This window comes from Danaus plexippus (assembly GCF_018135715.1).
Source record: "Danaus plexippus chromosome 9 unlocalized genomic scaffold, MEX_DaPlex mxdp_26, whole genome shotgun sequence".
Classification (NCBI taxonomy): Eukaryota; Metazoa; Arthropoda; class Insecta; order Lepidoptera; family Nymphalidae; genus Danaus; species Danaus plexippus.
In genome coordinates, this window is record NW_026869848.1 from 2,212,937 (window position 1) to 2,236,158 (window position 23,222).

General features: G+C 30.2%; 1 protein-coding gene across 3 annotated transcripts in view; it reads left to right on the forward strand.

Annotated features, from left to right (window-relative positions):
* LOC116767540 (cerebellar degeneration-related protein 2-like) overlaps positions 1 to 23,222 on the forward strand; it is a 42,665-nt gene that overhangs the window by 16,713 nt on the left and 2,730 nt on the right. The window contains exons 1-5 of one of the 3 annotated variants that reach the window (XM_032657908.2): positions 11,549 to 11,889; positions 21,856 to 21,968; positions 22,043 to 22,191; positions 22,281 to 22,730; positions 22,812 to 22,980. In XM_032657908.2, coding sequence (XP_032513799.2) covers positions 11,808 to 11,889; positions 21,856 to 21,968; positions 22,043 to 22,191; positions 22,281 to 22,730; positions 22,812 to 22,980 — 963 coding nt within the window. In that variant the 5' untranslated portion in view covers positions 11,549 to 11,807. Of the gene's footprint in view, positions 1 to 11,548; positions 11,890 to 18,195; positions 18,412 to 21,855; positions 21,969 to 22,042; positions 22,192 to 22,280; positions 22,731 to 22,811; positions 22,981 to 23,222 lie in introns of those variants that run through there. The other 2 variants (XM_032657907.2, XM_032657910.2) reach the window with 2 other exon arrangements.

Genomic DNA, 23,222 nt, shown 5'->3' on the forward strand with positions numbered 1-23,222 from the left:
AGACGTTTAGGAAGGAGTTCAATGACCTGCACACGTAGAGTAGAATTATATATGTGTGTGTGATTCCTCATGATTCCATATATGTATATACTATAACTCAAATATATAATACCTATAAAAAGATGTTTTCACATCTCATTGTTAATATCATTTTAGTGATTAAACGAAAAAATCGTGTAATATGCTGTAACAAATAATAGCTTGTAAAAAACCTAAATAATGCTTAATCTCTTTCGATGCGGTGCTCTTGTTGGTAAAGCTTCGTGTTAAAATAGCCTCGAGTTGGCGGTCAAACCTTTACACACCTATAAGCCATTAGTACATATTAGTAGACATTTTAAAATTTTTCATTAAAAAGGCCTAAAAAGAAATTCGTGATGTCATAACACAAATGTTTTCCAAGTGAGAGCTTGAATGAATGAATATTAGTATGTAATGGACGATTTTAGCTTCTGAAAAGAAAAATAAAAATAACAGACATAGTAGTGTCTTCAATGTCCAAGTTTGCTTTTCCTAGAACATTGAGCCAAGTTATTCATATATACATAGAAATAACTATATATAGAGGTATTGTACAGAGTCTGAGCATAAATGATGCTTTTAAAATGGTCTATTGATTATATTTCTTTTAACTTCGCCTTAGACTTAATGTACAGAAAACTTTTGTATCGATAAATCATCACATGGGACACACATTAAGTGGTTTTGTTTTGATGAATTAAAAGCATTTTATCCACTTCCAATTTACCAGAATACATAAAATTCCCATGATAGAAATAGCGTATATTTTACACATTAGAAGTAAGTTCTACCACATTACTGTTTTTTGACCGTATTGAATACTAATCCGATGCTACAATAATCAACTATTACTTCCTTTCCCTGTTTTTAAATTGAGTTTATGAACAAGTGACATTTAGATTATAAAAATTCACGCAATTTAATTTAGTTTTGACACAGTTAAAGAAATTTAAACCTTTACATAATTGTATATAAATATTTCGACAATTTTAAACCGACAGAAAATGTTTTAATTAATTTATATCTACAACGTGTAGATAAACGAAGTGTAAAGCTTTACTTTTGCAAGATATGTCATGAGTCTGGTTGCTAAGTCAATAGGGATAGGGATGTGTCTGGGATCAACATACACAAACTTAAACATCACAGTCGCCATTTTTAAGCTCTTCCAACTTATCTCTACATTCTTCTAATTCTTCTAAAAATCTATATCAAAAGTTATACCAAATTAGTACGAATATTATGAAATATAAATTTGTACAATAATTTTTTTCAAAATACTTCAGTGAACAAAACGTTTTTTAATGAATCTTGTTAACGATTGTTATTGGCGGTTCAATTTCCCATTAAACACAGATATGTATGTGATAAATAAATTGAGAATTTCAGTAAATTAACAGTAGCGTTTACCATTCGTCACAGAATGTTACACATGCGGTATATTACGTCATTTAAACCGGTCCTTGAGCGCAGTTCGTCAGATTATTGGTTTTTCACGCTCTTTACAGGACAGTGTCTTGTTATGTTGAAATCTGTTACTCAACGTTCTTCAGATAAATTAGTTTTTACACATTATATACGGTTGTGCTATAAATAATCGACAGTAAATTTTTTCTTGATTTAAAAACTAAATATATGTTAAGATAATGAAGAGATGTAGAATAATAAAAATATAAGTTGAAGAATAAAAAAATCACTAATCTTACTATCATTTTAAGGTACCTACCTAACTAAGATATATTTTCAATGAGATAAAGTTAATAGTCCAAAATTCTGCTCATAATAACAATGGTGTATGTTATTTTGAAATTGTCAATCAAAATTATTACTGCGATTAAATAATATTCTTCATAAACTGCAGTTTCGATTACAAAAGAACTTTTTCCGCGTTGTAAACCCACATCGGTACGGCTAAATGCATCTCGACAGTAATTGTTTGAAAATATTTATTTCTGTGATAATTATTTTTTCCTAGAGCCTAACAAATATTTGACGATCGAACTGTTAAAAACTCACTTGTATCTTTCTAAATTTAAAATAGTAAGAATTCTGCTTCAATGTGAAGAGCATAAACAAATCGAATAATTGTTTCATTAATACTTATTATGGCATACTTATATAATACTAGATTTTATTATTAAAAAAACTTCGTTTATTTTAAAATTATTACATTCATTTCAAACTTCAATGTTACTTGTCAATTTGAATTATGAAATTTTATTATTTTTTTAAATCTTTGTACGCTCTAAAATATATACGTCACAGAATATTTTATTATTTAAGTATTTTAATAATGACACTAGAATTGATATAACCTTAGTCAGGAATGTAGCACATCCTGAATATAAATATTATATATTTTAAAATTCCTTGTAAGTCCTTGATTCTAGGTCTCACGCCGGTGAGATTTGTTGGGGAAAGTTCAGGTAACCTCAAACGATTTCATTAAGGCCTCAATGCATGTGTAATGTACATCTCCGCATTTAAAATAACTTTATACTTAGTCTACACCATAAATTATAACTAGACTACATAGTAAATATATAAACATAAAGAAAATATAATGTTTAAGGTCTGCAGACTGAGAGGTCAAAGGTAAATGACCTGCACTGTAATAAACAAAAGTATAATGCTGCAATTAAATTCAGTAAGTGTTTCACAGATTATGTTAATAAGGTATTACGTCCCGATAAAATGGACCTATCACGTTCGTTATACGAGTACGTCTTTGCTATCACAAAACAGCTAGAAAGTTTCCCACGTAGTTTAGCCAATATACATTTGGAGTGTCTGTTTAATGGCATTATCTAAACTAAGGAAACATAACACCAATAAGTAAGACTAGTTAGTGAGGCTATTACGTCTGCAAAATACACTCGAATATAATCTAAGAGGCTAATAATATTGATATGCGTGTGAAGAAAACGTTACAAAATATTAAACATAATTCAATATTATTCTAGAAATATTACAATCCATAAACACGTATATATGTATATTATATGGGCACCAATATTTGTCTATCCGAAGTGGAGCACAAACAAATAATCATTACAGAATAAATCCTCAATCATTCAATAATCACGTCCATATCTAATCTTATATGGGAACAGTTGATTGTCAGGTGTATCAAGACCGGGATTCAAATAACCTGTTCGTCGTCCACGGTGTATTTACCGCGTCAGATTCATCCCAGGTGTATCAAATTACCCACCACGGTCGTGGCGTTCGTGACCGCTCTTGCCAACAGATTTTGAATTCCCTTGCATTTAATGATACCTTTATAGGAATGTGTGAAATTGTTGATGTTTGTGATTGAAGGACCGTTCGGAGAGAATTTCTACAACTGACTGTTGCAATGGCTTAAAAAAACATATAAAAAACTTGACAGCGTAACTGGCCAAAGGAAAAGATAAAATCGAGATTACATACATTGAATTAGCAGCCAGAGGCATAACTTTTTTATTGCTTCCTTTATAATAATAAATATTACAAATAATATCTTGAAATGTATTTGTCTAGTGTATTTGATTTACTTGAACGTGTCGTTACTATTCTTTTACAGAATTTCCCTTTAGCTATAAGAGTCGCGTTACATTTCATGAGTGAGAGTGCCAAAGGATTTAAACACCCTAGTTCAGTTTTATTTAAAACCTATTCTTATTTCCTTTCCTTTACTGCCATCGGTAAGTTTACCCCAAGCTCGCCTTGTTAAACTAAATACGGGTCATGACAGTTTTTCATTCATAAATCCTTTGCACATTATAGTGTAAAAGAGTAATGTAAAATTATTAAATGTACAACATATACAGGGTATTCTTACGATCCAAACTCGTGCTGAGGATACATTGTGAGCGAGTGCTCGTGGGTCGCCATAAGATATAAAATAAGTGACAAATGCAAACATCAAGAACAACATAAATGTCAAGTGCAATACCAAACTACATTTGTAAGTTTTACTTAAATGCTCAAAAACCTTTAAATGTTATCTTAAATTATATCTATTACATAATTTTACATAGAAGGAATATTGCAACTAAAATTTATATATGCATTCAAAAACCGGTTTATTGTTTGAAAGTTTTAAAAAGCTTTTAAAAGCGTAACATTTTTAGCTTAAAGTAAAAGGTATTTTATAGGAACAGACACACCAAATCTACATAACATGTACTTATACTGTATCATCATGTTTAGAGTATTAAGTTAATGTTTACGGCTTACAGAATCTCACGGAATGAATGATGAATATAGAAAATCAAATAAAACCCTTACTTTCTTACAATTTTCCTCCATTATAGGTAAAAGTAGTAGCGATCATTTGTTTGAAAATCTTTCTCAAAGGTCATCGGAGATTGTACGTACAGCATCATAAAGTCCAGCTACAATGTCTTTTGACAAATTCGCTTTCACGATCACAACTTTACATACATTTATTACAAATCTCATTAGTACTTTATAATGGTCTGGATGTGGGAAAACGAGCTTTATGTCATATGAATTTAAGGTGCTAAAAGGAATGTTTATGCTATCTCTGAAAAATATCCGTTCAATATTTTAAAATTATTAGTTACTTTGAACGGTTCCATCACTTGATTGTTATTAATTTTTATATTTCTACTATCACGAATAAGAGTAAAAGTATCTATTGCGTAAGTTATTGTAAATTAAAAACTTATGTTACAGCGGATCATGTGTCTGTCATTTATTCTTCTCTAATGAAGTTTTAAGACAATTCATATAAGTTACATAACTGCCGATTTAAGGAGTCTATATATCAAACTTAATTTATCAGTGAACCAAATAATTAGAACTAACGAGAGTTGAGTAATATTCAATCATCGGTACTTCCTTATTTTGGAACGAATTAAAAGACTAGTCCAATTCGTCTGTTTAATATCAATCAAACATCTTATAATATTACTTCATTGAATTTTTTTCGTAGTTGTTTGTTGTTTGATGCACGAGAATAATGCAATAACACAATAATTTGGCGAAAATTGTTATCAGAACTATTAATGAACCTTAAAAATCAACCAGCGTGCATCACTCAATACGTTGTGGGATCCAAGAAATATAAAGATAATTTTTTTTTGTCTTATTAGTCATCGTTATTTGAGTTACATTTTAAATTAATTAATAAATCTACTATTTACGGTAATAGGCAATTACAAGCGGTGCTCAACTTTCTCTCGCCCCCTAGATCATGTCTTTGTTATCTTATCAATGCTTAAGAGCACGATCTCAATGAAAGTTTACATGGGATCAAAGCGACCTTTTCCGTGGATTTACTGTTTTGATTTATAATCTAGTTTACCCTAAATGAGATGTGAATGTTCTTAACAGCATTTTATTTTCCATGATGTTACGAAAAATATCTTAGACTTAACACACTATATGTCTCATAAGCAGCAAGCAAAACAGGACGAGTTATAAAAATACTGTTGCTTCTCTAAAACAACATAAACTTGGATTTTAATACACGTTGCAAATGTCGAAGAAAATATCCCGTTTACGAAACCGGTTAAAAGTATTTTTTCTTGAATTGTACCTGTAATTAATGATTACGCAAAATATAGAGTAAACCAACGATCGTAATACGTGACTTTTTATGTATCATATTAAACAGGAAAAAGCGCCGCCCTTTAAATAATTTTTAACATTTTCAAGAAACGGAAGAACGAAAGTACAAAAAGGTTTTATTATTAATATTCTTTGCTATAAAATCGTGTTTTTTTTAAGTTTACATTACTCTAATAATGTTCTTGTAAAGTTTATGATAAATAATGAAGGCTTGTCGAGCTTTATATCGATACAAGTTGACTCTGTGCTTCTTTTTATTGTTTGAATTTCCCAAACAAAACAAACGTAAAATATGATACGTTCACACTTCACTGTATTAGGTGTTATATATATCATTACGGCATGGAGGCGAGTAACATTATCCATCTAGCGTCGGATAACCGGAACACGGAAATAGCCATGATATTGACAATATGTCACAAATAGAATGAAAGAATCGATTGCATTTGTTCCGCGAATTTCCACGATCAGCCTATATTGTAGTACAGCCTCCAAATGTGATCTGTGTTGTTTTATTGTTATCATATCATTTAATTTGAAACAACTTTTATGGTAAGTCACGGAAGTAATGAAAAGGAAAAAAGTAAGCAGACATGAAATATCAACATATATATGTGTATATATATACGATCAGTTTCTGAATCAAATAAAATACTTGTATATTTTATTCAATCTTATGATATTTTTAACGATCATTGTGGACAAAACATTTTCTACTTCCTAACTTTTCCTTTCAACATATTATGATTGTGGTAATGATACAATATTGGAAACAAGAAGCCTTATAAGTATCCTTGTAATACGTCTGTAACACGACCTGAAAGCAATAAAACAGATGTCAATGACATATAAGTCGCTACTCGCACTGGTCTTTTATTACCCGCAAACTAGGCTGACACAAATATAGAAACAAGGAATTTGGTAACGAAGCACGTTAAAATTGGATTAAGCAATAATAACTACAAAAAAACTAAATTCTTATTTATATTTGTATATCCCTAACATCAAAAACAGGAACCTATAAACTATTAAAACGGAAATAGATCGAAAATTACAGATACACAAAGTCTTTATAAGTACTTAATTTTCAAGTATATTAGTGTTGTAACAACACTTCATTTCCTCTGCAACATTATAATTTGCATGCAACTTATGTAACAACCTGTACAAATAAAAAAAGACTAAGTATGCCGGAAAATGACATGTCAGCTCGACTTAAATAATTATGATATATAAAAACATTTTCCGGAAATTATTAATGAAATGTAAAAGCGATCGCTGCATAATTCCATGAAACATTTCCTTTTTCGTTGCTGTTTGTTTTTTTCCTAATCTTGTTGTCAGAGTAACGATTCATAATGTATGTAGGTATAATGACGTATGTTTCCTGTGCGACAGACAAGAAGCCTTACGTTTCCCCACTGAAGACGGCATGGCGTCTAGTGAAACTATAAAAATTATCGGAGTATGTAGGTTTATGTGTATGCCCTACTATCACATCCTGACTACTACACATTATATCAACTCCACATAACGAGAATGCGTTCTGTTACTATGGATGTAATTTGACGTCATGTAATACTTCATATTTTTTGTGGCGTCAAACTCGTTAAAATTATGTAAATATTATTACGTAACTGCTTGTATGATGTAGCTAAGTCTCGATAAAGCTCATTTTAATTCCAACACTGAAACTATTTTCTTTTACTGTCACAGAAACATTTCTAAGGGTACAGTGCCTATATTACGTAATATCATTGCTCTGAGCAAAGCATGACTTCTCTTATCTGATACATTGACTGACGGTGCTTGTTTGACCCACTATCTCAGATGTGCTTAACAAATTATGTTAATCGGACGTTATTGTTTATATATAACTATAGAAAATTGATATTTATGTGACTGTTTATCTGTTTTGAAATAACCTCCTTTTTAACTGATCTTGTATAACTAAGATACACAAAAATATAGTACAATCGTACAATATGATTTATGGCACAAACATCAGAAAACATATGAAAAAAGAGCACTAATAGTAGATGAAATTAATCGTATTTAATGGCACAACAAAAAGTAAAACTCACTTCTTGTTTCTCTTATATTTATAACATTTATCAATAGTATATCTGAAATTTGTTGGTTATTTACAAGCTGCAAAAACATGAGAGCAATGAGATATCATCATAAAAAGTGCCATTGTGTTCTTGTTCCGCGGATGTTGGCACGAGACGGTATTATGAAAAACCTCGTAATCGTTATCAGAATATCATTCAAGGAATCTTTGATTGTTACACATTCCCATCATCTTTGTTGTGATGTTACTTTCGTTTTAACCAAACCGGCTATTACATCTAAATTCCTCAATTAAATGTTTAAAAAAAAAAAAACTTTTACCTAACCAAAGCGGTGACGCGTTCTTAATCATTAAATAAACAATGATGTCATCAGCAAGGTGACTTTATGTAAAACTCTATTAATGTTGTTTGTTGATTTAAACAAAATATTTTTAATATGTGCACAGTTTATGTGTTATTAATACGAAACAATTAGATTCAGACAATTCTATTACGAGTATCCAATGCAAGGCACACACGAAACTTCATTAATATTTTGCATAACTAATGTATTAAGTACATTATTATCTAACTATCATAAGTCGTGATGAATGATCGCTAACTGGTACAGTTATCAACGAAGACAGGCGTGTAAGTGTTACCACCATGCTCGGGTACTGTCACATGAGGTTAAAATAACCTAATTGTTTAATAAGCTGAGAGAGCTGTAATTACTTCTATTTTTTTATTCCTTTTATTGATATGGTAATATAAAAGATACGAGATTATACATTAAAATATATAAATCGTATATTTTTTTATAAAGATTAACATAAATTTATCGATTTGAGCATGAAAATAACATAAAAACAAGATAAATTATAACTTCCAAAGATAATTTTACTTAAACTTGTTTCTGTTTCGTTTGCTTGTGATGCAAAAAGCGATTTAATGTTAGTTTATTGACTTTACGGTTTTTATTTTATATTTTTTATCACTTGTTATAATTTTTCAAATACATTATTCTTATCAAACTCATGAATATTCAAAGAATAACACTATATTATTGCCAGACAAAAATAAAACTCTGTCAAAACACTAAAGTTTTATATATCATTAGTTATTTACTAGAAAAAATATGTAAAATATATTTAAAAAAATATGATTAATAATTATGTCATGTTTCTGTGAGGTATAAATTTTTAATGGCATCGCAGTTAAGATCAAAAAACTTACTTAGGTAAGCTCACCTACTAGTACAAAGTGTTTTCTTTTAATACGATGATATTTTTAGTGGTAACATTCTGCAATGTATACTAAATACTGAGTTTTAAATAGTCTCAATAAATTAACAATATCTTTGTTTATGTTAGCCACTACCATGTTTGTTTAGACAAACTACACAACATTTAAATTACTTGTATACATATTTAAATATTTATTACCTGGTGATGATTTGTCACTTGGCAAATTATGATTAATATAAAAAAAACTTCTGAAATTGATAATATTTCACCAATATTAAAATTAAATTAGGAAAAATTATTGCTCTGCTACGTAGTAAGCCAAAATTAGATTATCTTATCTCGAATATAAAGATTTCTTATCTTATACATATATTATTGGATGAAAGGTCACACACTTAGAAGTGACATTTAGATGCTAATATGATGTAAAATGATATGTTCATAAATATTATTAGAGAAATCAACCTCGATGCAAATAAAAATGTTAAGCCTAAACTCATGACTTAATTGATTATGAATAATTTATACACAGGCAACACTGACCGAAGTTGAGAGATCCTTTTATGGTCAATGATAAAAATTTTATATCCCCAACCTTACCCTTTCAAACGATAACAATCTTATAGGTTTTATTTTTATTTGGATAAATCTGTAATCTTTATTGTAATGAAGGGTCCTAAAATTCACTTTAACCGCAACATTATGACAATCGACAAGATAAACTTCAGATCACCCATGAATTTGTGTGGCAAGATAAAAAAATAAATTATTATCAAAAACAAATTCCAAGCCTTATTTCATTCGGATCGACTTGTGAAACGCTCGAACCATAACATCCTAAACGTAGCATTCACTGTGATACAGTGGAAAATAAAGAATTTACTCAATCTTAAAAGATAATCTAATTTATCTTTTCAATTAATTCCTCACTTATCACAAATATAAGGAATACTTCCACATAAAGTTAGTTTACCTATTTTCAAATTTTTTTTTTTTATATGATAGATATCATAGAACGGTTTGTTACCCGAAAGTCTCGCTTATTTTATCTTCTCATGTCATTCAGCGTTCATTTTTATTTTAAAACCCTTAGTCAGAAATATATCACCATCAACGATCGAATTGAAATCATAAATATAATCGTATTAATTTTTATATAAAATAGTTTCGACAGTAGGTAAAATAAAAACAAATAAACGATAGGAAATATCTTTATCTGATTAAATATAATATCAATTATAACAAAGGTTAACTGTTCTTTAAAACAGATTACAATTAATTAAATCAATAAATTATTATAAAAAAAGATATCATCACAAAATAATAGTTATTGTGTAACCGTAAGATATAAAATGGTATCACAAATTACGGAACAAAAGCAGCGGTGTCGTTCAGAAACAATGGTCAAGCCTCAAGTTGTTACATTCGAAATCACCTTACGTAATTTATTAAAATAATTCATTAAAAGACTAATGACGTGCACCACAGGTGCCGAAAAGACAAAGACCCATTATAATTAATTATTTTAACTTTCTTTAGATGACATTAGTGTGTTATAGCAATATAAGTGCACCAGATTTTTAATATTCTTTTAATTTTATAAGTTAAAATAAATCATCGCGTAATATATAATAAAAAAAATAGTTTTATTCTAATGTGTACTAAAGAAAATTTTAGATATAATTTAAAAAATAATAATTTCTTAATTATAACGACAGATTATTGACGATTATTTAAATCATAGACTACATTACAATGTAAAAATGTGTGAAATTTAATTTACTGTTATAAAAATCAACCGTTCCAAATCCGTCTTTTTTATATTTTATTAAAATCACTTTGAAAGAATCTTCAACTGTTCCAAAAAAGAAGACAAACCATATAGACTCCTCAACGAGATTAAATTAATTGCCCTTTTAATAAATATATGTATGGCTTGTTTTGAAATTGTTGTTTTTCAGAAATAAATTATATTGGCAAATTCCGAGCATTCCGACAGAAACTATCTAAGATCTTTCAACTAAAGCTTAGCTCCTTTGTAACAATAATAGCAAAGTTCACATCAGCGGTAAACAGGCGCAATACTCATTTAAGTCTTTCTTTAGTCTTGCTAAAGAATAAGTATTTTAAAATAGAATATTTCTAATTATTTCATATATATTTCTATAACTTTAAAATCTTAATATATATATCTTAATATGGATAAATTCTATCATGAGATATAGAGAAGGTAAGTATATAAAAGTATGATTAAAAAAACTTTTCTCAAAATAAATTCAACTGTAATATGTAGTAAAAAAATTAAAGATTCCTTAATAAAACATTATTCAATTAACAAATAATATCATAATTATTTAAATCTCCAAGAATTAAGAATCATATTTTTATTACTTCTTATCAATATCATGAATATCTGAGCCTTTAAATCTGCATCTAGATGATGCAACTGGCCATGAGAAAGATTTAATGAGTTACTGACGTCATTGTTTGTGAAAAATAAGTTAATTTGTAATCAATTCATGAATTTTGATCTATGGTAGATTAAATCAGTGAAGCATGGCGACTCAGCGTCGCCGCGTCGCGTTACCCCATTGTAGAATATTGACTGGCAGGAGCCGCGCAGGCGCTCTGAAACACATACATAGGTTACTCACGCAAGCGCCCTACAATATTTCGGCTGAACCCGTCTTACTACACACGACTCCTCTTTGCGCCATGTCGCATAATTGATCGCCCAGTCAATACTGACATTGAACGGTCGGTGCGCGACGGTCGCTTACTTTATTACGATTATTTACATTCAAACGTGATAACGCCTGCTTCCAAAACTATTCCGTGAGATGGAAAAACTCTGTGATAAATTGTGAGCTGTGTTTTATGTGATGCTAGTGTGTTGTGAGTGAAAATGGATATAGCGAAGGAGAAGAAGGGATACTTTGACGATTTCGGCGAGGACGACGCGAATTCTAGGAGATGCATGCTCGATGGTTAGTCCCGAACAGTTTTAGTACATACATATTATTTTATAAAAAGGGTGAAATTCTTTTTAGTTTGTCAAAGGTGTTCACTGGAATTTTTGTGTTTGCATTTGTTAATGAAAACACTGTCGCTAGTGAGTCAGACGTATTCAAAATTCATGGGACGTATTGATTTTTTAAGTAAATGAAAGAGGAGACAGTCGCGAGGTCTCAAATAAGAAAATGTTGTCGCTTTGTTTGAAATTATTTTAAATATGACTCATTATATTAAAAGTAATTGAAAAACGTAAGCAAAACAGTGATTTATAAGAATTTAACAATGAATTTGCGCATGCTTAATCAGCTGAGGTTGAGATCATTGTAACAGAACATATCTTTTATATATAATGTTTCCTTTTATCTCGAAATGGTTAGACTGTAAGGTCGATTATGAAGGTTAATTATTAAATTTATTCATAATTTATACACAACATCTTGATAATGTAAGAGAATAAAATGAAAATAATTAAAAACTCGACCAAAATCTTTTATACCAATTTTTTCAAAACTATCTTAATATTAATAATTTCAATTGATATTGTAAGTAAATTATACGTATATGCGGATGCATGACTCAGTCCACCTTAAAACTTGTAAAGGCTGGTCGATAGGGCAGACAGATGTCATCTCGTTTTGGCTTGCGAACCTTGGAAGAGATCCTTGTAGCGTGCCACCGCGTGCATTCACCCTTACTCCCCTTCCAGACTTTTGTAGGGTTTACAAAATCGATATTTCCCTTTATAAAAACTTTAAGCTTATTTTAAACAGACGTTTTTATAACGCTTCCTAATCACAGAGTATTGTCGCTCGGTTGCAATCGATTGTATTGCAGACGAGATTAATTTGCAATCTCATTAATACTAACGTCTCGTTAATGATGCTTGTCGTGGAAACAATTCATTATTTTAATTCCTTTTCTTATTTAAACCTTCATTATTACAGAAGTTTGAATTTTTTTTTGTTATAATTTTTCTTGTTAATTAATAACATATTCTTGTATTATTACATCGTTCTTATTAAGTAACTCGATTTATAAAGGCGGTTATACTAAAGCGTATGCTTATAACGATTTAAAAAAAATAGAATTTCAGCAAATTAATTATAATACGGCAAGGATCAAAAATCATGTTACTTGGTTACTTGGAATGCGTAAACTTGGCTGTTTGTAAACATGACATATTGTGACATGGGAGATATGTTGCGGAGTCGTGTTGCAAAATGTATGCCATAGTTACATAACGGCGAAATAGTTATTGTAATAATTATGACCATTAAGAATTGGAGATATGAAATACGGATTATCTCACATACTAAAATCATTGCTGATGGTTACGTATGTGAAACAATTTAAAATCCCGGAGGATATTTGCGCTTCGGCGTCCAGACCAGACATATTTCTGTATTATATTAAAGCGCGTTGTGTTAAAAGAGCGTTCGGTTCCTTGGAAAACCAACAACCGAATGCCGAGAGGTTTTGTCTAGTGTTGTAAAAACGTATATCCTACTATAATTTCATTAGCTTCTGATTTGTTAAAACTAAACCATAATACTCCGAGCTTCAAGAAAGTTACAATGTTTTAATTTATATATATATATAATTGTGCTTATGGACGTTTTGGGTTTTGGACAAATATTTAATTGTTATATTACTATGTGATATTTATAATCAATAGGCAAATGTATAATATTATTTTTTAATTTTTGAAAGTACTGTGAGTTAATCTTTTTAATACAAAGATATTTTCTTTTTAATGACATCGAAACATTTTAAAGTTACTTACAAGCGAAGTAATCGTTTGACTTCAACGTTAAGAGTGGGTGCGTTCAACTTTTATTGCATGACCAACCCGTTACTGAATAGTTTCAAATAGCTTTTCATTTCTGTAACTTAGCCTTATCTAACAATTAAGGATTTGTTTTTAAATATTTTTTTTACGCAACAGTGACATTTTAATCTTAAAAATTGTGTTAAATAAACCTTTCATTACTTTCATTTTGCATGGACAAACGACGCTTAATACGGTTTAGTGATTACCATTTAATTTTAATGCATACAGGTTTATAAGAAAACCGGTAGAACTGCCCTTGAACTGCACCAGCCGTCCGGTTTCCTTACCTTTTTATACCCGTGTTCAAAACATATGGTATATATAACATTTCCTAACGCATATTTTATTTATATTTTCAATGATTGCTTTGCATGCACGCGTGTCAAATTAATGGTCTGTTAATTAGGTGTCAGTGTACTTTGTACCGTCTAGAAGAACCAAGGCCACATCTTATTTCTTACATAATTACGTCAATAATCTTAGAAAAATATAGATGTTATATTGTGTTTGTTTTGTTGTACAGGTTTGTGATGATAAATAAGAATTATAAAACATTTTAAATTTATAATTCATATCGTAGGGGACACAACATTGTCAATGACAGCAATAATCGTTATATATATTTTATTACGCAATTAGTACAGTAGTTGTAGCTGATAAGACAAATCCGTGAATATTAATATCCTCTGATAACCGAGATTGCAACACATGGCAATGAATTATAGCCAATGATGATGAGAGAATTCACATGTATTGTACTAAACGTGTGTTGTTTAAATATATCTTATTACACTAACAAGTATTGTTTAGTTCTCTATTGTGTTCAATGTTTATACTAAACACTATTACGTTTGACTGTGTCTGAAAATTTTATTGATATTTCTATTACATACACAGATATAACTAATAGATGACAGTCCTATTCCTCCTAATTAGCATTATCAGCTAATATCAGCTAATAGCTTTATCATCGACTCACAAAAGAAAAAATATTTTACCTGAATGAAGGTTTTTTTTATTAAAAATATATTTATTTATATTCAAGGAAATAAAATGACGGAGAGTTCAACAGATTAATTTCCTGGAGAGTGAAATTACACCATCAAATCTTCAAGCTCTGTCGTAATGAACCCTAAATGTCAAATCGAGTTTGTTGCTGTGCACGCGCAAGGGAGCCTCGCAATTTGTTGAAAGTATAATCAATTTGTTTTAGAAAGTAGTAGATTGTTTTGAGAGCCCGCCTTGCGCACTCATTTTTCGAAAAGCGTGTTGCTATAAATATGCTCCATTTAGATTATATGTTGATTTTGATTCGATATTAAAGGTCAAAAGTGCACCATAGTTATTGCGCAGCTGGTTAAATTCGTAACCTAAACGGCAATTGATTCACCGATGTATTGTATCAAGTCTTCTAGGTCGCAGCCCACTATTTCAGGCATATTAAAAATACAGATTTATTTTCACTCACAACTTACTATATTTAATTTTAAGCTTCATCTTAATTTACTTTTTGAGGAATCATACATTTTAATTCAAATGTTATCGTTACTCCATTAACAGTCATCAATCAATAACATCAATACATATTATAAAACAAAATCCCTCGCTGCGTCTGTCTGTCTGTCTGTTCGCGTCAAACGGAAAAACTACTGCACCGATTATCAAACAGTCACTCGATAGCGTGTTTCTCGACGAAGGTTTTAGTATATACACAATTTTTAAGTTTTTGTATTTACTTGTTTTATTATAAATCTTTAATTTGTGAAAGGAAGTGAAAATAGGTTATTATTATTTAAAAAAATAATGCTAACCTTATGCTGATGACTGTATACGTAACAGGACAAACACATCTTCCATTGGTAACAGTGGTGTTGACGTAACACGCATGTAATATGAAAACATTAAACACATGATCCAGTTGTTTTACTTTCAGTGTTGCAAATGTAGCCAAGGCCTTATTTAAAACATTTCTTCAATCAACACTGTTGACTATTTGCATAAGATACAAAAATATTTTTTTATGTAACATGTTCTTGTTAGATAGAGAGACAAGATTTAAATATAGATTATATCAATAAAATGTATTGCATTGCCTTGTCTATGCTAATATGTCGATAACCCTAGGACCGCTCACGATCTTTTATAATTTTTCTGTTAAAAACCGTGATTCTAACGGACCCCTCATACTTTTTTTTTTTTATCAAGAATAGATAATTTTGAAAGTTATAACAATAAGAGAGGAAGGCGATCCTAATGATCAGATTTAAACATTTAAACTCAATGATGACGTAAAGCCGAACAGTAGTTTATTTAGAAAAAATCATTGTAGATCGTTATAGATTGTCTTTTCAATAAAAAAAATGCTTCTCTTTATTTTTACGAAACAAGAAAAGTAAATTAAGATTATATATTGTACATTAATAGACTTATGTAAATGACATTTTTCTTATAATACGTTATTGTTTGTATTACAAATGGTTATTCTTGAAGCCTCTTGCTAAAGTGATAATTGAGTATTCTACTGATTATTTAAAAAATACAATATATACCCAAAATTAACTATGTATTTCATTCGTTATTAAAATCTAGTGAAAAAACTACATCGTATAGTAGATCTAATCCTTTTCCACGAAGATAATACTGTATTCTTTTAAAACTGTAATATTTTTCCATGAGAACTATAACTGTAGTAAAAGTATCGACGTGATTATCTTATCTAGTACTCTTCTTCTTTCTTTTTTTTAGCCCACTGCCACTTAATACTGACTGTTTGCTTCCTCGAAGGCAGTATATAATTCACTGTACTCAGTATTCTTGTATTCCGTATATACCTAATTGTTTTATTTCGTTTGTCACATGTATATAGTTTTAAAATCAGTTTCTATCTGAATAAATGATCCAAGGTCAATAGCACTTGAAAATTGCAAAGCGTAGTCTTAACCAACAATAAATGTAACAATAACCTTGTATTTAAAATAGTTACAGTAATTGCAGTACCTTCCTCAGTTTGATAGAATTAGAATGTTTTATGTAATTATGCATTATTCAATTATTTATCACGTAACATATATTGAAAGTAATTTATCACTTTATTAAATAAAATCATAACACAACATTTCTTTTTTTTGTTTATTACGAATAATAAGTAGTGGATATACAAAAAACAAGAGGTTAATTTTTAATTTTAGAGCTAACAGTTCTAATTTTTTTAATATTGATATGTTTCCTAAAATGTTGAAAATAAAATTTTAGTACTAAGAACGACCATGCAAACTCCTCTTAAGGATGCACCAAAAAAAAAATTTAAAAGTAATCACAAATGAGCAATAACTTTAATTTACTGCTGTTTTATTATATATACATCTTCAGACGAGCAATGGACTTCGACATGCGACATTTGTGTGAGATCATTGATCAAAAAATAATGCTCGTGCAATTACGTAATTGGTATAGATAAAGAAATGGGTGACATATTCGTCTTCGTATCATTCATAATGTCCTTTAATTAATTTTATATCTATAATAAATAATAAAGTATTTTCCAGAAAACAATTAGGTATTTGTTCAGAGTGGACTCATTATCATATACCAACATACCTATATTTCGCTATAAACATCTTTCTTGGATATATTCAAATATATATTTTTATATTGCAATTTAAAAATCTCTAGTCATTCTAACAATTTAATAACACCCTCTATATATTTTGTTACAACCAAAAATGTTGAAGCGTAATTAACGCGAAAGCCTTCGAGTCAGAGACCGGTCGGTTACCTTTGTAATTGTATTTTGAGTTACAGTGCTCAATATTGGACTTGAGGAACCTGTGTGTGTGTTTCTTTATATAGCTTCTCGTGTTTTTGTTACATCGACATATAACTGTGTGCGTTTATATTTACGTATTAAACCAATAAGGTAAATAAATTTAACAAATTTTAATTTGTTAATATAAACAACCAATGTGTCAAATTTGAAATAATAAATAGGTTTTTTATTTATATTACTTATCAGTTAGCACCAACACCTTAATGTTAAGCAGCAATCATTCGATGATAAGAAAAAAGATAAAGCTGAGAACGAACAAATAAGTAAATAAATTTACAAAATACACTAAACACACCTACATGAAACCAAAATTTTGTAATGTTTAAATATAATTATTGTTCATTATAAATACCGCGGATGTAACTCAGATAACCATGTTCCATCAAGCGTGTGAAAACGAGATTAGGATCAATATTTTTAATAGCAGCTATCTTAATATCGTGTAGTTCACAGATTGATCGATCGCGACTTTCTCTACAACAAAAATTTTCTGCACAACAAATTCATAACCTCTGTTAATTTCCTACTGCCGTTGAACATAATGGTCTTGAGTGCGATTGGGAACCGGTGATGGCGTCGGAATTAATTGCAGTTGAATATAGTTGGACTCGCGTTCAGTTGGTTTTGTGCTACCACGGTGCTCGCGCCGCAGACGCGCTGCCGATTTTGGTGGGAAAAATATGACTGCGTTATAAATTGTTTCGTGAAATTTCACCATTTAAAGGATGACTGAGGAACATGAATGCGAGTCTTTCAATTCGTGGGAACTGAACGGACTGAATTCCCTGGATCTATGGGATTATACCGTGGAACTTGAGTGTCTGCAAGGCACCGAAGGTTAGTGTTTCGTAAAAGAGAGGGGCGCTGTAGACGTTGTTCTGCCCAATTTGTAATGCACGAAATATAAAAACTACGGAGTAGAATTTATTATTCAACATTAATTCAATGATTTAAAATTACTATTTTGCATTTATTACTTTTTTAATGACTTGCTATTGTTTTTAAAAACTAACCGAATTCTCGAACAACCACAGTGAGAATATAGATAACATCGAATCTGCTTTATTTTCAAATGCAAAAAGACGCTTAGTATTTATAATAAAGGTTTTCTGTCTTTAAAAAATCCACACACTGTCAATCACTTTATGTTATAAAAATATATTTTTTTACATAATCTCAGTACAAAATAGCTATTTAATATTATTTCTTTCAGCAGACGTCGTTGAGGGTATCATGAACATATTATAGATAAACTGGTACAAAATTATATGCGATATCCAGTAATCTCTCTGTAATCTATCGATAATAATACCATTGTTCCATTCATTTTACATTTTACCTCATTTTTTTTTATCTTCACGCAAAATGCTCATAATGTGTAACAACTTTGATATTCTGAACAACCTTCTAGTTCATTTCCGTGAGTTGTATATTGCTACATAGATGTAAATTGTGCTCAAGTAAGGTATAAAAAAATATAAACGAGCCGTTAAACTTTTATTTATATAAGTTAACCGATGAAGACATTCACGTAAGCGTGCCAAATACTTATTATCTTTCATAACTATTGACTTAACATCGTTAAAATAATTACAATTTAATTTTATTGAGTTATAACTTATTACATTGTTTGCAACACCGAGTTGGTAGCATTCGATTTTTATTCAAATTAATCATATAAATTGTACAGTAAGAAGTTGCAGATGTATAGACACAGATACAAATTAAACAAAAAATAACTGTTGTTTACGTATAACAATACGCAGAAACTCTAAGATTGTTTTATGAAAATCAAAAATTGAAAACTCAATTTAAGGGATCTAAGACTTTCGAACAGAACCAACTGACAGACACTCACATCTCGTCTGCCCGCGATCACGGTTGCTGAAAAATAACCGAAACGTCGGGAGTATGTAGTTTTAACCAAAAATAAAGCACGCTTAGTATATCTGAAAAATATTAGTTTCATTTAAATCAATTTAAGGGTTTGCATAAATATTATTACTGCAATAATAATAATTATTATAATAATAACTTGTATTAAAAGCCGAGATCAAATTATTTTGTTTCATTATTTATCGCTTTTTATTTGTTTCAACCTTGTTATAATTTTCTGCTTACGAGGTTCAAGTAAAAATTGCATAAGAATTCATTTGATCTATTTTTAGAATACAATAGATTTAATGTTAGAAACTTTAAAACAATATCATTATACTAACTTAAAGTTGAAGAATATTACAATTATTTCAATATTTTAATTGAGGTAATATTTTAAATTCCGAGTTAATATATTTTTAAATACCACAACTCAATTAGATATATGGTATGTAGATTGGTTGTCACATTAACAAATAGGGTGATTAAAATACTTAAGACTAACGTTGGAACGATGTCAATTATTGCGGCGGTCGAGAATTTGACAATTATAACATTTGTCCTTTTATAATATTTAAAAATCACTTTTATTGTATACAGAAAATATGGCAACTCACAGAATTATAATACTTAATTTGTAATAAATCTTTACAAGTTAGGTATAAAAAAAAGGATGAATACGATGTTTATTTAGATAACAGGATGTTAAATAAAGATATGAATCACTATAGTCAAGGTAGAGGTTTGAAATAGCTATATCAACAATAAATTATTTAATAATTTTTAGGTTAGGTTACATTAGGTTTTTAAATACCAGTACTAAATACGAAATAAGTCAAAGGTGATTCATTGTTTTGTAAATTCGACAGACTTAGCTGCAGCCGACGTAACCTTATAACATTGCTATTAAGTAAACCAACAGACCTATGCACTATTGATATACTTACAACTATAATATTGTATTTATATTAATTTCAAAGATATATAAGTGACGATATTCCCCGTTTCCTCAATTTTCCGTATTCGTTAATGCTACCGAGACCATAATTCGGTACTCATTTCAAATATATACTAATGAATTTAGTAAAAATACAGTTATTTCAAAAAAAAAATAGTTTTCATAGAAGAAAATGTCACAATCAGTAATAGTTATCGTACGACGATATCAAAGAATGTGCCTACTTTTTAATCCGCAAAAGCGTCGTGAAAGTACCTCCATTTCAAACTGTTCATACAACTGATAAAATTTTAACATTTCTATTGTCCGTCCATCACAAAAGAAACTATAGTTTCTACTCCGTTAATCTAATGAAGTTATATTTATCTATGTGGTGTAAAGTAAATTTTTTCTCATATTTTTATCATTATTAACTATATTACATGTAAATAGTTGTGTTGCGTTTGTTGTATTTGTGATCGAAATTTTAATTAAGAAACAATATTGCATTAATTCCTCATTCACTGTCGAATATTAAGAGCGAAGTAATCGAATATACCTAAACGTTTTTCTATCGCCATATCACTATAGTAATGTAAAAGAGGTGTGCTTGATACTTAAAACGTTTTTTAAAGCCTCACTGATGAATACGAAATGAAAACAAGGTTGTCGTTTCGGCATTCGCCTTTCACGAGAGCCGGCTTTTGTACCAGAGGTGACATGGCGCCGCGATGTGTCATTTCATTACTATAGCTAAAGTAGAACACGTGACGACTTACATTGCGATTTGCGATACCTAGCGGTTAATTATGATTTTTGCTTCCAACTGACGCAATGGAGTCGCGGTCTTGTGGCTTTCAAACCACGGACATATTTGTATAAGCAAATATACCATAATAAAACCTTTTCAATGTAATATTTAAAAATATATTCTTCAAAACCTTTTAAAACCGTTCATTATTTTAATCGCCAACATATATTTTTTGTGCGGTCACTTCTTATCTCAACATTACTTGTGCTTGTTTTGGTTGAGATATAAAAAGTCACTGGTACGTGCTAAAAGATATATAGGTATGTATTGCACAAAAAATATATGTAGACAGCAATAGAAAAACATAATCACTAATAAAACTATTCCTATTAAAATTTAATACAAGTTTTGTCATATTTAAGATTTTTTATTCTGTTAGAATGTTTTTATACTAACAACTTTACCTGAAATAACCATTCACTTCATTTTAATGAGTATAATATCAAAGGAATCTTATCTTAGAAAACCGCGAACTTAATGATGATGCCAAACATGGCATTCTTAGTCGTTATTCTGTGACTACGATAGCGGTCTGACGCGACGATCCGATCAGATAATTGCAGTGTCAATTCCGTCCATCATGTCCGCTTTGCTCTCTCTACATTTGCATAACACTTTCAAAGTTTCTCTAATCTAAAAGAAGTTTCGTCTTCTACAGATCTGCAGCTCGCGGCTGAACTAGGGAAGACTTTGTTGGAACGAAATAAGGAGTTGGAGACGGCTCTTCGTCAACACCAAAATGTAATAGAAGATCAAACGCAGGAAATCGAAGTATGTTGAATATAAAAATACATAGTAATTATTATATTTTAAGTTCTAATGACTTTAATTTTGATTGATTGCAGTACCTTACAAAGCAAACTGTTGCGTTGCGCGAAGTAAACGACTCAAGACTGAGAATCTATGAACAACTTGAAGTTAGCATCCAAGATTTAGAACGAGCTAACCACAGGCTCGCCGTTGATCATGCTGCCGATAAAAAACACATTAAAACGTGAGCTTATAATTTTATTTTATTTTTTAAATGCGATTTAATTTTTTTCTGTTTATTTAACAAATTAACGCAAAAAAATTACATACCAGCTTATGCAACACCATCGAAACCTTGGAAACCAAGTGTGAAGAATTCCAAAAAACCGTGGACGATCTTAACGCGCAATTAGAAATCGTAAAACGGCGTGCAGAACGTAAGCCAGAAACCATTGAAAAACCCAAAGAAAAAGAACAAAAAACGGTTGAAAATGCAAAACAGAATACAACTCCGTCAAAACTTCCAACTGTTACCCCACAAAAAATTGCTCCGCTCCCAGAACTGACAAAAGAGGATGAGGATTTGTTGAGATTAAGTGATGAGTTAAGGGAAAATAAAGTGGCCTTTGCCCAAGAACACAGGAGGGTCACAGAGCTTGAGGAACAGCTGGCATCGGTTATACAAGAGAACAACAGGCTGCAGGAGCAGTTAAGAAACTGGAACCTTAAGGATGATGAGCCTAAATCAATGCATGAAGAATTCTCGATCCTTGAAGAAGTTAGGTAAGAGATAAAACAAAATGAGAAATAAAATATTAGATAGATATTAGATAGATGAAACATTAAAATTACTTTTTTTGGTAGACAAGGACAACTCTGCATCAGGTGTCTGAGAGGTATGGAGCGGGATGACATGTCGTCTATCCTGGATGGAGAAGACGATGACAGAAGCGCCATCAGTTCACTCAACCTTACTCCCGGTCAACAAAGCCCAAGAGACGACCATGTCTCCAGTAAACTCGTCAAGTTTGATGTACGTTACTTCGATTTCCGCATGCTCTTTCTAACCCTTATTTTTTTTTCTGCTTAGTCTCTGTTACCTAACTATAGTTTCTTGTCGTAGTATTTTAGTTAGTCTAACTTAACTTTATTAACACGATATTCCGCTTCTACGAGCTATAATAACTATACTAACCGTGATAACTAAATCGAGGATAACTAAATTTAGGAGAGGTCCATCCACGTGGTTATAGTAAGCAATTTTGTTCGTAATGG